This window comes from Microcaecilia unicolor, chromosome 12 (genome assembly GCF_901765095.1).
Source record: "Microcaecilia unicolor chromosome 12, aMicUni1.1, whole genome shotgun sequence".
NCBI lineage: Eukaryota > Metazoa > Chordata > Amphibia > Gymnophiona > Siphonopidae > Microcaecilia > Microcaecilia unicolor.
The window spans coordinates 58,093,378-58,110,432 of NC_044042.1; the positions used below are offsets into that span (position 1 = coordinate 58,093,378).

The 17,055-nt window shown below is 42.8% G+C and overlaps 1 protein-coding gene across 2 annotated transcripts in view; it reads left to right on the top strand.

Moving 5' to 3' along the window:
* Positions 1–17,055, top strand: part of ARHGAP32 (Rho GTPase activating protein 32) — a 385,189-nt gene that overhangs the window by 167,154 nt on the left and 200,980 nt on the right. For both annotated transcript variants that reach the window (XM_030221202.1, XM_030221203.1), the window contains exon 5: positions 16,786–16,872. In XM_030221202.1, coding sequence (XP_030077062.1) covers positions 16,786–16,872 — 87 coding nt within the window. The remainder of the gene's footprint in view (positions 1–16,785; positions 16,873–17,055) is intronic.

Genomic DNA, 17,055 nt, shown 5'->3' on the forward strand with positions numbered 1-17,055 from the left:
GTCCCATGGGTGTCCTACGAGCGTCTCAAGCGTTTAGTACACACTAATCATTAGCACGTGTTAAAAATGCTACCGTGCCTTTGTAAAAGACCCCCTTAGGGCTCTATTCACTAAGGTGTTCTTTTACTAAGAACAAAAAAGGGCTTACCGCAGGGCATACTTCCTGCACCATCTTTTGCATGTGCACACGCTAAAAAATAAAATTCATTTGTTGCACTGGGGTGGAAAGTGCACATTTTCTATGCTAAGCAGCTCATCTACATTGTCGCATGCTAACCAATTAGCATGTGGCCATTAATGCTTGAGCCCTACCTAATGGATGGCGGTAGGAGCTCAAGCATTAATGGCCACATGCTAATGGGAAAATTAGTGAGTGGCCATTAATGAGGGAAATAGAAAAATCAGCCATTTTACCCCAGTGATAAAAATGGCCTTAGCGCACAGAAAAAAAACCTGTGTAAGGATGCACTAAGGCTACTTTTTACCATAGTTAGGTAAAAGGGACCCTTCCTGTGGAGAGTAATTGGGATTTTGTTATTTAATATATGTTTAACATGTTAAACGTATATTAAATAACACTATCCCAATTATTCTCCATGTGGCGTATTTACTCACAATGTTCATGACTCAAATTAATGGATGCGAACATGTTAATGCAGGGAAAATACCTTTTGTATATGAATAAAAAATAAAGAATGCAAAAGTAAGTATTAGCAAATGCGAGGTCATTCAAAGAGCTAGCATATTTTTTGTACATTTCTTTTTTCAGCTTCATGCTGGTACAAAAGTTTCCGAAAAAAAGCAATTCACTGTCACATTCTGCATGCTGTAGCAGCATACTTCAGGCAGAAACGAGCATAAGTCTTGCTAGCACGCCTACTGTGTTTCTCTTGGCTCTGCTAAACTCCACATCTTGTCCTATGGGACCCTTTCAAAGAAAGGGAGAGTGAAAGAAGGAACACTACTGCCTTTCCCACTCTGCAAACTGAGCATGAAATTTCTAGTGCCGAAACAGCTAACGGGACGAAGAGAGGCAGCATATGAATGCTGTACTCCGGATGCATTTTGCTTCAGTAGCGGCAGCACTGGGTCCGAGTGGGGGAGAAGTGTGTTTTTGTGGAGGCTTTAATTTAATTTTACTGCCCTAGAGTTCTGACTGTTTGGCTCTGATGTCTGGGAAGGTTTTGCAGTCGCCTGGCATTTAGAAAGCAGAGGAGCCCTCGGAAGTTAAAAGGCCTAAGGTGGGGATTCCGGTGGTGGAAGAATGGATTAATGCAGCAGGGGTAAGTGGGATATAGAGGTGCATGTCTTGTAATCTTTGTATGCAAGGTTTTTTGTTGTTGTTATATTTTAAGTTGCAGCGTCTCAAAAGTCTAAAATTTGTCATTAACTGGGAAAATTCAGTGAGCAGAGGAACCACTGTGAAGATGCAGATGAAACTGCAGCAGAGGAGGGTTAGGAAACAAAGACCATTGTTCAAGGTAGAAAAAGTGCACATGGAAATCCAGCTTCTCTTCCATAGGATTCTCCAGTATGTGTAACATGACTCTTAGGGAATGTTGCACTTTCTAGCACTGCAAATAGTTGAGGAGAGAAAAGAAGGGGCACTTTTGGGTCTTGGTCTGCCGTCAGTCTATTTCTTTATAAAAGAGAGATCCTCCCCATACAAAGCTATATCTCCCATGGTTAAACTGTTGACGAAAAGCAACTCACTTTTAACAGAGTTCTTGTAGTGTGAGCCCACAGCTGTGCAAATGCTTTGCTTCCTAGCATACATGTAATGGTGTATTTATTTTTCTGCCAAGTTCCTGCTATGATTACTTGCGTGAGGTTGCAAATGTGGTAGTCCAAAGCTTTAGCAATACATATTTCATTTCTGCAATGGTGGTGTCCTGTGGCAAGACAGCAGCAGCAGTCGTAATAGGTTCAGTCTCAATTTGCTGGGAGAAGACCCAACAGAAAGCATATGTATTTATACAATAGCAGTCAATAGTGCTTCTCTGGTTATGCTGTTGTGATTGACGCTCTTTGTCAAAGTGGAGAGCAAACAGTAAAGGCTGCTTGAAAGAGATGTGTCTTAGAACAGTTCATGTATGCAGAAATAATTTAGTAGCATGAGAGATGTATTCATTATAATACTTTTTTTTTTTTTGCATCCTTGCAGTTGTGCTGGAAGCAGACAAGGCTTTGGAAAGTGCTGAGATGTTTGCTACAATGACCATACATACTACATTTAAATGAATATAACTATGCTACTTAAAAATGTAGACTGTATAATAGTGTGTACCTCCCTCTGTGTTTTGCATATACAACTTGTGCAACATCATTTGCTAGTCACAAAAATGAATATGTTTATTCACAAATAAGTCTGTTGTGCATAGTGAACAGATTTATTTTCTCTTAATCCTGACATAATAAAAGAAACCGAACATCAATGTTTCTGTTGCTGAGTATGGTGAAAGCGTGGGGAATTCCTTATCTTTCCAAGCCTTTATCTGCTCAAACAGGATAAGACAGTTGCCTAGTTACAGTAGAAAATGCTTGCGAAATATACCAGGACCCCCTTAAGAGTTGTGCTGTTTCTTAGTGAGAGAGAAGACCAGCTCCTGCTGCTTGATGAGTGATTATGATAGCTGTATTCTACCAGCAATAATGCTTCTAGGCTCTTCTGTTCAAATTCATTGACATACTTTTAAAACAAATAGGAGGAAATATTTTTTTCACTCAGTGAATAGTTAAGCTCTGGAACTCTGTGCCGGAGAATGTAGTAACAGTGGTTAGCCTATCTGGGTTTTAAAAAAAGGTTTGGGCAAGTTCCTGGAAGAAAAGTCCATAGTCTGCTATTGAGGTAGACATGGGGAAGCTACTGCTTTCTCTGGAATTAGTAGCATGAAATGTTGCCACTTTTTGGATTTCTGCCAGGTACTTGTGACCTGGAGAGGTCACTGTTGGAAACTGGGTAATGGGCTAGATGGGCCATTGGTCTGACCCAGTATGGCTAATGTTATGTTCTTATGTGCAGTTAACATGGTGACTACTTTGGGTGCTTTTCATTACATGCCTGCTGCATGGTGTTCTTCAACAGTGTTGGAATCAGTTCCTATGCAAACCTCTGGCTCAGTCTATATAGGTGTCTTCTTTTTTTTAATTTTAGGTCCAAATATAATGTAGTGTTCAATAAAATTTCCTACATGAAGTGTTCTGCCTGATGAATCTTTGATTATCCTTGTTTTGGATCCAGATGTTTATGTTTTAAAATGATTGAAAAAATGAAGCTTAACCATGTAGGACAATTCAGCTTGGCATCAGCAGAATTGCTCAATATATGGAATATATATGTAATATAATCCATATAATATAATATAATAGTAAATGGAAGTGCATGTTGTGTGTTGCCACAGGGTCATGTGTATATGCATGCACCACCCCCATAATTTCTGCCATAAGCATGTGCACTACCCCAGCAGCTCCAGAGGGCAGTTGGGCCCAGCTTGGCACTCAACTTGAAGAGGGAAGCTAAAGACTTGCATTGCAGGAGCCCAAGAGGCATGATGCCCTGAAAAACCAGGCTCATAGGAAGAAGGCAGAATGTGTACTGGGAACTGGAAGAGGAGGAAAGAGGACAAAGTGCCTTCAGAAGAGAAGGGGTTGAGAGAGAGAAAGGATATCTGTGTGCTTAGGAGAAGGGAAGGGAGAAAGAAAGTGCTTGGGAGCAGGGTAGTTTGATGCCGAGACCTCTATAAATATTTTGTGGGTATCTGCTGGTTTTATTATGATGATATTCATGGTGGTATGGTCTCTGCTGTTGTCGTCTGCATCTTCACACCTAGTCTTAAGATGTAATCTTGGTTTTTGGCTTGGTGATAGGTAGCCAAGTGCACACTTGATTTGTCTCATTGCTTGTTGAGGCATGTACCTGTAATTTCTTAAATCAAAGCAGACCTATGTGTCTATGCTTGCATTAGGATAAGTTTTTAAAACAAGAACTGGCTCACTATACCATGCTATGTTTACCTCGCAAATAAAATAATATAAATTATAATACAAGATAATATAGAACCTGATTTACAGTGTTCCCATAGACAGCAAATGGGAACAATTGCTTAGTACACAGACTTAAACTGACATACTGAGAAGCCCACTGAATATGGATCGTGGATTTTGGATCAGTTTCTCCTGCCAGCCTGTCACACACATATGTAATTCACTTGCTCTTTTTGTGTAGAGAATGTACACTAATTAGTAAAATTTATTGGAGGACTAGTGTGGAAGGAGTCTGACAGAGCAAATGAGCGAGGAGTAGCCTAGTGGTTAGTGCAGTGGACTTTGATCCTGGGGAACTGAGTTCAATTCCCACTGCAGCTCCTTGTGGCTCTGGGCAAGTCACTTAACCCTCCATTGCCCCTGGTACAAATAAGTACCTGAATATACTATGTAAACCGCTTTGAATGTAGTTGCAAAAAAAAAAAAAAACCCACAGAAAGGCAGTATATCAAGTCCCATTTTCCTTTTCCTTCCCTTCCCTTCTTTCAGTAATTATTCATCAGTTTGATCCAACCATGCTGAGCTTCATGATACTTTTGGTCAGGGCTGGGTCTCATTTCATCTGGTAGTAGGTGTGGGTGAGAGCTACATCCATAATTAAAGCAGAAGTCTAGATGTCTGTGGATAGTAGATGGATGAAACGGTCTCTCAGTGGATTTAGTACAGGTAAAAAAAGTAGCAGAATTTTAGAAACTGGGGAACAAGTATGTCTTCAGTCACAAAGAAGTGAGGGGAAAGCCAAAGATCGGTTGGAGGCCAGTGACGTGCACCATAAAGTAAATTAGGCAGACTTGAAGGATTTTATAGCCCTTACTTGGCATTATATTAGGTATCTATGTTCATACTTGAACCTGAGTATTTCAGGCTATGTTTGTGTATGTCATTCAACCAGATTATACTCTAAGTAGTATAGCCTACAGTACATCTAGTCACCTCAGGTCCCTCCCCCACCCTGTTGCCTTCTTCTGCTCTTCTCCATTCTCCTTCCTCACTGCAGTGAGCAGCTGGATGTCGTCTCATGTTTAAAAAAAAAAAAAAAAAGCCTTAAGTCCACATATGGCTTTTGGAGAGATACTGGTGCCTCCAGTATCAGGGCTGGGAGAGGAGCAGGTAGCTGCATGCCTATGGTGGACTACACAGAAGTCAGATTCCCGATGGCTCACTGGGGTGAGTGTTTAATTTCTGTCAGATTTTCTGTTTTTTTCTGCTTGGGTAGGCTTTCCCTTTACCCGCATGTGCTAAGCGCAGGCTGGCCTCTCTTCTGTTGCTGACAGGGCTTCAGCAGCCATCTTGTCAGCATGTGAGCTGGGGTGCCTCATTGTTGGTGTTTCTCTTCATCAGGGACGCTGGTCCAGGACATTCTCCAGGGGGATAGGCTGTTTCAGTTTTCTCCTATGTTTCAGTTACACAGTATTGTTTGAGAAGAAAAAAAAAGGGAGCCTTCGAGATTGCTTCTGTCTTCTGGCAGCTCCCCATCTTCCTGTCGTATGACGGAGTCAGTGGTCGTTAGGCCCTGAGCAGTCGCACCACTTTTGCTACCTCTGTTAGATGGGGTTCAGTTGGGGCGGCCTTGGGCTGCCTTCATGGTCCCCCTCTCGGCTGAGTCTGGCATTAACCGGCCGTTTGGGGGGTTCTTGCAGCTCTGTCGCCAGGGTGTCACAAACATGCCCTTCACCTGTTTTTCCTTCCCCTTCAGCACTCGCTTCTGCTGCCTCCGTGCAGTTTGTGTTGGCGAGCCCTAGGCAGCCATCTAATTTCTTGTGGATACTGGGGTTGGTTCAGGCACTGCGGCGGTTCTGTCCTGTGCTTGCCTCTGGGCTAGCCACCTTGGTCTTGCACTGACTGAATGACCACATGAATATCAGCCAGTACCAAAAGAGTGTATTTAAGTGTGTGTGACTGTCTGAAAAATATGGTGTATATGCATGTGCATGCCTGTATGCCTGAAGAATGAGAATGAGGTGATTAATTAAGTTGTAATAAATCAAATCAACATGGGGAATTAACTTCATACTTGTCTTGTGATATAGAAAGCTACCTTACTGAGAGCATATAAAATGGTAAGACTATTATTAAGAACAAAATTACAGAGCATATTCAAAAGCATGAATTAATGAGACAAAGTCAACATGGATTTAGTGAAGGGAAATGTTGCCTCACCAATCTACTACATTTCTTTGAAGGGGTGAACAAACGTGGATAAAGGGGAGCCAGTTGATAATGTGTATCTGGATTTTCAGAAGGCGTTTGACAAAGTACCTCATGAAAGACTCTAGAGGAAATTGGAGAGTCATGGGATAGGAGGTAATATTCTATTGTGGATTAAAAACTGGTTAAAAGATAGAAAACAGAGAGTAGGGTTAAATGGTCAGTATTCTCAATGGAGAAGGGTAATTAGTGGGGTTCCCCAGGGCTCTGTGCTGGGACCGCTGCTGTTTAACATATTTATAAATGACCTAGAGATGGGAGTAACTAGTGAGGTAATTAAATTTGCTGATGACACAAAGTTATTCAAAGTCGTTAAATCGCGGGAGGATTGTGAAAAATTACAAGCGGACCTTACGAGACTGGACGTCTAAATGGCAGATGACGTTTAATGTGAGTAAGTGCAAAGTGATGCATGTGGGAAAGAGGAACCCGAATTATAGCGATGTCATACAAAGTTCCACGTTAGGAGTCACGGACCAAGAAAGGGAACTAGGTGTCGTTGTTGATGATACGTTGAAACCTTCTGCTCAGTGTGCTGCTGCGGCTAAGAAAGCAAATAGAATGTTAGGCATTATTAGAAAAGGAATGGAAAACAAAAATGAGGATGTTATAATGCCTTTGTATCGCTCCGTGGTGCGACCACATCTCGAATATTGTGTTCAATTCTGGTCATCGCATCTCAAAAAAGATATAGTGAAATTAGAAAAGGTGCAGAGAAGAGCGACGAAAATGATAAAGGGGATGGGATGACTTCCCTATGAGGAAAGGCTAAAGTGGCTAGGGCTTTTCAGCTTGGAGAAAAGGCGGCTGAGGGGAGATATGATAGAGGTCTATAAAATAATGAGTGGAGTTGAACGGGTAGATGTGAAGCGTCTGTTCATGCTTTCCCAAAATGCTAGGACTAGGGGGCATGTGATGAAGCTACAATGTAGTAAATTTTAAAACAAATCTGAGAAAATGTTTCTTCACTCAACGTGTAATTAAACTCTGGAATTCATTGCCAGAGAATGTGGTAAAGGCGGTTCGCTTAGCAGAGTTTAAAAAAGGTTTGGACGGCTTCCTAAAGGAAAAGTCCACAGACCGTTATTAAATGGACTTGGGGAAAATCCACTATTTCTGGGATAAGCAGAATAAAATGTTTTGTACATTTTGGGGATCTTGCCAGGTATTTGTGACCTGGATTGGCCACTGTTGGAAACAGGATGCTGGGCTTGATGGACCTTTGGTCTTTCCCAGTATGGCAATACTTTTGTATTTAAGTAAGTATTGGCAACAGAGGCTGTCAGGAGTTGTTATAAACCATATTGGGTCCGAAATTCAGCTGGTAGTGATCAGCGTTTTGCTGACTACTGCCGGTGCTAAATCCAGAAATTCAGTGCTGAGCCATATCCGGGCACCGGTATTGAATTTCTGGATTTACAGAGCCAGCTAACAAATAGCCAGTTAAGGGCTGCATGTACTAAGTGACAGTAAGCCCAACTCACCTCAGTGGGTGGCGGTAAGTGCTTCCCCAGAAATGGTGGCGCCGCACAGCCATCCTGTAGGAAAGCGAGACTTCCCTTTTACCAGCTGCGGTAAAAGGGGGCCTCGCGTGAAAAACACGTGCCAATGCCAGCACAGGCCCCCTTTTGCCACAGCTTGGTAAAAGGGGGCCCTAAGTGTCATCTTCATCACTTAGCCAACATAAAGATAGGACTGACTTTTATGTGGTTAGCCTGGCCAGTTAAATTCTGACTCCGCCCCTGGACTTTCCCCAGGACAGTTGATTTTGAGTTCATTGCTGTTTTTTTTTTCCGAGCGTTAGCCAATTGAGTGCCACTGAAAATGACCAGTTAACCCTGAACAGGCGATTTAACCAGCCAGGAGCTATTTATGGCTGGGTAAATCGTGTTGAATATCGGCCTTGTTATACATACCAATAAAGTTTCAACATATTAACAACAATATCTGTATAAAAACTTCAGTGTATAAACTGAGGAATGAACTGTATGCTTGATAACGATTCCCAGCAGTATCAGGGAAAAATAAAACCTCATGTACTTGTTGTTTTGGGTAAAACTTTATGAAACAACATGGTCCCATGTCATTTCAAACAAATGCACATCCTTAGAATGTATGTAGATTGCACATATGTGGAAGATAGACTGGCGGGGGGGGGGGCTTTGTAAGCGAGGGTAAGCGTCTTCATTTTTGTGATGAAAAAAATCAGTCGGGTATCCACGGTTTTCTGAGATTTGTTTTTAATAGTGTGCATAAATGTTTGGCAATTGATTTATTCAGTGCTTTCTTTTTTTATAGCATAAAAGGTGCTGGTACTGTCCCACCCCACAATAACAGTGGCTGTGAAAAAGGCAGCATTGTAAATATTACACCGATCCTTAGAACATATCGCTTGTCAGGAAAAGAGAATAAGCTGGACTGCTACAAACCTCTGTACAGAAAGATGTGCTCATAAAATACCTCACCTTGGTCACTTATGGAGAGCATAGAATTTTTTCCAAATACTGAATAAATGAGCACAAATTAGAAACGGAAATAGAGAAATTCATTTCCTCCTGTACCATTCAAACTACAGAGACATCAGACTTGTTTGACATTCTGAGTCCCAAAGTCAGTATATTTAAATCACTAAACCAAACAAATGAACAAAAAAAAATTCAACCTTTATTGCTAGGACACCATAGTCTCTGTAGCCCGTGCAGACTGTGGCATGTGCCTCCAGATTCTCCTGTGGATCTGCTGTTCCACCATAAGGGGTGAACCCTGCGTGCATTTGGGGTGTTGAGAGCCTGTTCTCTTTTATTAACACAGTTCTATAAAGGGTACCCACATTTTTAACACCAATAACCACACTAATTTATAGAATAGGAGAACTTGCGTAAAAGACATTTCAAACTGGCATTTATGTGCGTATTTGCTAGATACTATTCTTTAAAATTGGCACGCTGATCACATGGTGCATAATAGCTAATGGGCTGTATCAGTGGGCAGAGCATAGAAATTCCACCTAGCAATGTGCACACCTTATAGAAGAGTATGAGATGCACGCATTGCAAGGCGCACTTAGGCATGCCAGCTTATGCTTGCCATTATCTGGCATAAGCTGTTGCGCCTTAGTTTTGGCATGCCAAAGGGGCTTTGCACTACATTCTATATCAGGTTAGTTGTGCCTTCACACTGTTATAGAATTAGTGCTAGGGGGTAAATTCTATAAATGGTGCCCAAATTTAGGCTCTGGGCTGAGTGCCCTTTGTAGAATAGTGCTTAGAGCAGATTCCTGCACTCAACTATGGGTGGGAGGACTTTCGTCTGCTGAAGCCTGATCTTAATCCTGACACTCACGTTGGGCGTGTAACCCCCAGAGTTCAATAGCACTGTGCCTCAATATTGGGAATGCCCTTGACCCGCCCATAACCATGTTCCTTTTTGGGTTACACACATGATATTTTGGTCATGCAGCATTATAAAATAGTGCTTAGGCAGATGTGTGCATAAACCCAAATTAGTGTCAGTTAAGTGCCAGTTAACTCCAACTAACGCCAATAATTAGTTGTTAGCACCCAACTGATTGATTGGGTGCACCAATTTGGGTGCCCAACTTTGGACGACCTCTGTAGAATCGGGGGGTAAGTGTCCCTGTTTCTTCTAAGCTGAGCAGGAGTCCTCCATCAACAGTCTTTCCAGTGGGGGGTGCTGTTTCATGATCACATTTTCAATAGTGAGGCAAGCTCTACAGGTCTCCAGGGAGCTTCCTGTCCCTAGCGAATGAAACACAATATTGAAGCACTGCCACCCAGTGGTAGCAATGCAGTTGGAGGATTCCCGCTCAGCTTAGAGGGAACAGTGGTAGGTGTGCTTCTTTGTTACATCTATATTTAGTCGCTACTTAGGGGACTATGGGTCAATTTCAGGAAGCAAGGGAAAAGGTGCTAGTGCTCAACATTACCAGGTATCCTCTGGGGGGGGAAAAAAAGCCCTGGGTTTATTTGAATATGAAACCAAATCAAGAAACCAGATTACAGCCTGAAACTTAACATACCTAGGGCTCCTTTTACGAAGCCACGCTAGTGATTCTGGCATGGCAAATCCGATGAAGCCCATAGGTATTGAATGGGCTTCATTGCATTTGCCTCTAATTTCTTTTGCAGGCATGGTGTTTGTTCCAGTTACACTCCTATAAAATGGTTTTATACCATGTAAATAAATGCATTTTATTACACTGTAGGTATGCACATTCTGTCAGATATTTCTCATGTCATGTTTACCCCAAAATGATAGGAAAACACAGTTTGGTCTTTCCTAAGAGTTCACACTATGACCCTTGAGAAATACCTGCTCAGAATTTCAGAGGTGTGCGTGTCTTTATCAGATGACGTTTGCAGTTTTAATCCTTTATTGTTGAAATCCTTTGACGCCTTGTGTTCCTGGAGGCAGAGTTTCACCAAATTGAGCTCATGACTCAACATCTTCTACTCCGTGCCACATGAGAACACTTGTGCTGTCACCACCAATAATTTGCCACTTTACCTGGCCCTGGATCTGTGCTGGAGTGCAAGGAAATTGCAGAGAAAGCAGATAAAAATTGAAATCAATTTCTCAAAAATTCAGATGTTCAGAACTACTGTTAGCCGAGCACACTTTGGAAATACTGAGCAGAGGGTATAATTTTAAGTTAAAGGTTGAATGTTTCTTTCTTTTAAAGATTGGCTAGTAGATATTTCACATTTTCCATTCCCCCGCCCTTTAAATTGGAGTGGTTGGAAGAATCAAATTCAGTTGTGTTCACGCTGGAATGCTTGAGCTGGATGCTGATTGTTTTATTGGCTGGGTGAGCCATGATGGATCAGTTTATTCTTGTATGCCAGCCTGTTTATGCTTACAAACTTAACATATGTAGCCTCAAAAGTGGAATGGAGGAGTAGCCTAGTGGTTAGAGCACTGGGCTGACAACCAGGTTCAAATCCCGCTGCTTCTCCTTGTGATTTTGGGGAAGTTACTTCACCAGGGGCGTAGCCAGGCCTCGGCAGGAGGGGGGGCAGAGCCCGAGGTGGGGGGGGGGGGGCACTGTTTAGCCGCCTCCCGCAACCGCAACCCCCCCGCCACTTTGGTCCGCAACCCCCCTCCTGCCGCTGCCGCAGCATCAGGCACTTGTTTGCTGGCAGGGGTCCCCAATCCCCGCCAGCCAAATAAGTACATAAGTAATGCCACACTAGGAAAAGACCAAGGGTCCATCGAGCCCAGCATCCTATCCACGACAGTGGCCAATCCAGGCCAAGGGCACCTGGCAAGCTTCCCAAATGTACAAACATTCTGTACATGTTATTCCTGGAATTGTGGATTTTTCCCCAAGTCCATTTAGTAGCGGTTCATGGACTTGTCCTTTAGGAAACCGTCTAACCCCCTTTTAAACTCTGCCAAGCTAACCGCCTTCACCACGTTCTCCGGCAACGAATTTCAGAGTTTAATTATGCGTTGGGTGAAGAAATATTTTCTCCGATTTGTTTTAAATTTACTACACTTTAGTTTCATCGCATGCCTCCTACTCAGGACATAAGGCATCAGAAACAGATGATCCCACAACGAAGGCTCCGGAGTCGACTGGCGCTGAAGAAAACTCTTCGGCTGGCGGGGATTGGGGACCCCTGCCAGCAAACAAGGTACCTGATGCGGCGGCGGGGCGGGCGGCGGCGGTGGGGGTCAGGGCGTAATCTGTGGAGGGCCATGCCCCCGTGGCCCCACGTAGCTACAGCCCTATACTTCAAATTCCATTGTGTTAGGTACAAGCTTAGGGACCCTTTTACTAAAGTTTAGTGCACACCAACAAACATTAGCATGTGCTGAATGGTCAGCATTTAGTTCATGCTAATTCCATTAGCACACACTAAGCTTTAATAAAAGGGCCCCTTAGATTGTGAGCCCTCCAGGGACAGGGAAATATACCTAATGTATGTAACTCACCTTGAGCTATTACTGAAAAAGATGCTAGCTAAATTAAAAGAAAAAAAGAAAAACAATAGATTGCCCGTATATAGTCATAACAAAATCATAATGCTTGGGTTTCCAAATTCCTCTTCATCTTTTTAAAGATGACCAGAAATCCTTGCAATAGATTAAAAAAAAAAAAAAAAAAAAGCTTGTGACAGGTGAAGCACATTTTCTCAGGTTGTCAGATGCAGTTTTTATTTATCCAATTTTGGGAGTTCTTATTTATTTGTTTGGATTTTGCTCACACCTTTTCAGTAGTAGCTCAAGATGTGTTATGTTCAGGTACACTATTTAATGGTTGACTGTAGACAGTGTTTGGAGATCTGATGACAGTAACATACAGTGATGTGCTGGTAAATTTTTAACAAGCTCTCTCCCCGGTCTGCCTCTGCACCCCGCCCCCCCCCCCCCCCGATCTCTCTACCCCCCCCCCCCCCAAAAGAAATTGCAGAGCTGGCTATACCTGGGGGGAGAGCCTGGGGGGGGGGGCAATACATTACTCTCTCCAAGAAAAAAAACCTTCCAGGTTCCAATCTAATTCATGTTTAATGTGGCATAAAATACCATAAATAAGTAAATAAATAGATAGAAACTAAACATTGAGCACCTGATTCTTATAACATGTCTGTTTTAGAAGTCCTTTACCAGGAGAAAAAACAATCTCTGCACCAATATAACAGGGTTAAGGTGTCCCTATAACCAGCCCCTCCAAATGACACAAATTACTACTCTACCTATGAAAAGTTATTCCCTTATTACACTTCCTCTGTGTGTGTATGTACAAGCCGGCATGTTTGAAAATTCAACTTTTTTTTTTTTTTTTTTTTTTTTTACAGTATCCGGTCCACAGTCCCCATCCCACCCTCACCTATTCGAGACCTGCTCCCCCGGTGAAAATTTATTCTGTTGTTATACTTCCTCTATACACATCCGTATGCACAAGCTGGCATGTTTTTTTTTTTTAGTATCCTCCTTATGATCCCCACCCCACCTACTCCAGACGTCCTCCCCAATTCCCTGAGCCATAGGGTCCCAGCACGCTGCAGGTGCTGACCCTCCGCTGCCGCATTGTCTTTAAAGTGGCTGCCGAGACTTAAAAGGGTGGCCTCGTGAGACCACCTCTGGAAGTCTCGGCAGCCATTTTTAAAGAGTGATGCGGTAGTGGAGGGTCAGCGCTGGCAGCAGGCAGGAAAGACTGGGGATTTTTCCTGCCCGGGCTCCGAAGAATCCAATAGACCACCAGGGTGGCTGCCTTAAAGGCTTTAGGTATCTGCAGGGACCCGCGGCTTGGGGGGGAGGAGAGGCACCGCGAACTGGCTTGCCCTGCCTCAGCAACCGACTCGTAAGATGTCAGAAAAATTAACAACCGGCTCTTGTGAGCCGTTGCGAAGCGGCTCCAGCACACCACTTGTAACATAATACTAACTTGGATCAGATCAAAGCTCCAGCAAGCCCAGAATTCTATAAGCAGTAGGGGTTCAGGGGTCCTTTTACTAAGCCGCGTAAGCGCTTACACGCACCCAGTGCACATCAATTCTGAGTTACCGCCCGGCTACTGCATGGCCCGGTCGGTTCATTTTTGACATGTCTCCCCTATGTGCGTCAGAAAATATTTTTATTTTCTGGCACACGGGCAGTAATTGGCATTTGACCACTTGTTGACCATTACCGCACAGTTAACACGTAAGACCTTACCGCTAAGTCAATGGCTGGCGGTAAGGTATCAGACCCAAAATGGATGCGCACCAATTTTCATTTTGCCGCACGTCTATTCCCCCCCCCCCACCGCCAGGCATTTTTTACAGATGTGCTGAAAAATTATCCTGCGCATGGCCAAAACACACGCCTACACTACTGCAGGCTATTGTGGGCATAGCACAGGTGGGATTGAAATTTTCACTTGTACTTTATAAAATGTAAGAAAATGTAATCTGCTCCTAAGCAGATGTAAATGCCTGTGACTTCATTTTAGCTGCAATTTATGCAGTTTTTGGGGCAGTTTTATAAAGATAAGTCTGCATAAAATAGGTTATAAATAAGCACCTTCTTTTCTTCTCAACCTAGGCAACATTTTATAATATTACCCTCATAGGAGTTAATTTTATAATTTTCTGTCAACAAGCAGCGCTGAATCAGGGTCATTACATGTCATTACATGTCACTAGGATGGGACAGCTCTCAGAGTTCTGAAAAGAGTGAAAAGTTTTGTCCATGTGTGGCTCTTCTTGCATGCAGCGTTCTCCTCAGCAGCTTGGTTGGTTGTATTTTTTTCTGCTGTGCTGAATGGACACAAAAGCAAACCTCTCTAGTTTTACTGTATCAGTTTAATATTTTCCGTTCCTGTGGCATGTCCTAGCCGGAGTCAAGGTTTGATCCCCACTTTCATTTAAAATAGGAGCCCTTGAGAGATCATATTCACCATATGATCATATACACAGACGTTCAAATATTTGAAAGGTATTAATCCGCAAACGAACCTTTTCCGGAGATGCGAAGGCGGTAGAACGAGAGGACATGAAATGAGATTGAAGGGGGGCAGACTCAAGAAAAATGTCAGGAAGTATTTTTTCACAGAGAGAGTAGTGGATGCTTGGAATGCCCTCCTGGGGGAGGTGGTGGAAATGAAAACGGTAACGGAATTCAAACATGCTTGGGATAAACATAAAGGAATCCTGTTCAGAAGGAATGGATCCTCAGGAGCTTAGCCAAGATTGGGTGGCAGAGCCGGTGGTGGGAGGCGGGGATAGTGCTGGGCAGACTTATACGATCTGTGCCAGAGCCGGTGGTGGGAGGCGGGACTGATGGTTGGAAGGCGAGGATAGTACTGGGCAGACTTATATGGTCTGTGCCAGAGCCGGTGGTGGGAGGCGGGGCTGGTGGTTGGGAGGTGGGGATAGTGCTGGGCAGACTTATACGGTCTTAGCCCTGAAGAGGACAGGTACAAATCAAAGTAGGGTATACACAAAAAGTAGCACATATGAGTTTATCTTGTTGGGCAGACTGGATGGACCATGCAGGTCTTTTTCTGCTGTCATCTACCATGTTACTATGTTTTTCAGCGCACCTTAGTAAAAGGACCCCAGAGGTATTGTATAAAAAATAGGACATAGGTAGTGTGCCTTGCCACAGCCTCCCTATTTCTAACTCTGATTGTTGTTAAATAGTCTGCAGTTCACTGATCTTTTGTAGGCTTGTCTAAAGCATCTGTTCATTTCTATAATGTCCTGTAACTGTAAGCTATGCTCCATAACTGTGGGTTCCTTTTACTAACCTGCACAAGAGTCTGGACTTAATGCATTGTAACGCAAGCTTTTACTGCGAAGCTCAGATTTAGCACAGCATCTTTTTATTGCAGGTTGTACATTAATGTTACCATTTGCACTTAGAACCTGAAGAGCGTTAACGCAGAACTACTTACTGCCTCCTGTTTAGGAGGCGTTAACCCCCTAATTATATAAAAGTTACCAAAAATTGCATGCGCAATTTTGAGCAAACACCCAATTTGTATGTGCAATTTAATTGACTAATGAGCTAATTAACACCAATAATTGACTTTTTAACTAGCAATTATTGGCACTAATTAGATTTAATTGAAATGTAAGCCCATTAAATTTGGACGTGATTCCTGAGCATAAGCTTTTTTGGCATCATGTGTAGAATTTACCCCTATATGTTACACATGTGTCTCATAGACACACCCATGACCCACTGCCCATGTTAACACCTCCTTCATGCGCTTAACAATGTTAGTGTATATGTTATAGAATAGCACCTAACACTTATTCGCATAATTGACGTTTAGTGGCACCAGTAAGATGTATAAGTTAGTAGCATCTACCTTTGGGCACCGATTTATAGAATTGCCCTTCCAGACGTTTTACTGTGCTGGTATGGCTGTGTGCTTTCTACTAATGCTTATTTTATCATCCTTACTTTAATATTCCCTTATCTCTTGTTTGTCCTGTTTGTCTGCCCTAATTAGATTGTAAGCTCTGTCGAGCAGGGCCTGTCCCTTCATGTTCAAGTGTACAGCGCTGCGTACGTCTAGTAGGGCTATAGAAATGATAAGTAGTAGTAGTAATGCTCCCTTTATAGACATATGGATAATAAGACTGATCAATGGAACAATTTTTTGTGGTGGAGTTATATTGTATATTGTGGCAGAAAAGGTTTTTAGGTTGGATATTTTATAAAGGAAACTGCTATGGAACCTTATCTGATACATCACTGCTTCAAACAAAATTTTTTTAGGTGTGTTTGTTTTGTTTTTTTGCCTTATAGTGAAAAGTGTTTATTTTGTCATCAATTTTCTCTAATTTAAAAAAAAAAAAAGAAGGACATTTTTGGATTCTCTATAATGCTGATGAGTAAAACCACTTCTGTAATCTCAGCAGTGTGTCTTGATACCCATGTGTCATGGAATGAGGGAGCTGCGAGGAAGCGGCAGCGTTTCTTGAATGATGACATGCCTAGTTTAGCTCATTGCTCGCTGACCTGATCGTTCTGTTTCTCTTCTTCTCCCTTCCCCCTTGTCTTCCTTCTCTATAGCTTTCGCTCCCAGAGGAGCAGAATGAAGTAACGAGAAATGGCTTTGATTCCAGGGAGCTGGTCTACCTCGTACAGATCTCTTGCCAGGTAAGTCTGGCCAGATGGATTTATTTTTATTTTCTGTCCTGTGTAGCTCTGTATTCCACCGATGAGGTGCTCTCCACATTGGTTTATCTGTGTCGGCATCCTATAGCCAGCACGTTTTTTTTCACCAAAAGAAATACTCTCCCTTGGAGAATTTTTTTTTCTTGTGGGGAAAGGAGTGCTGTG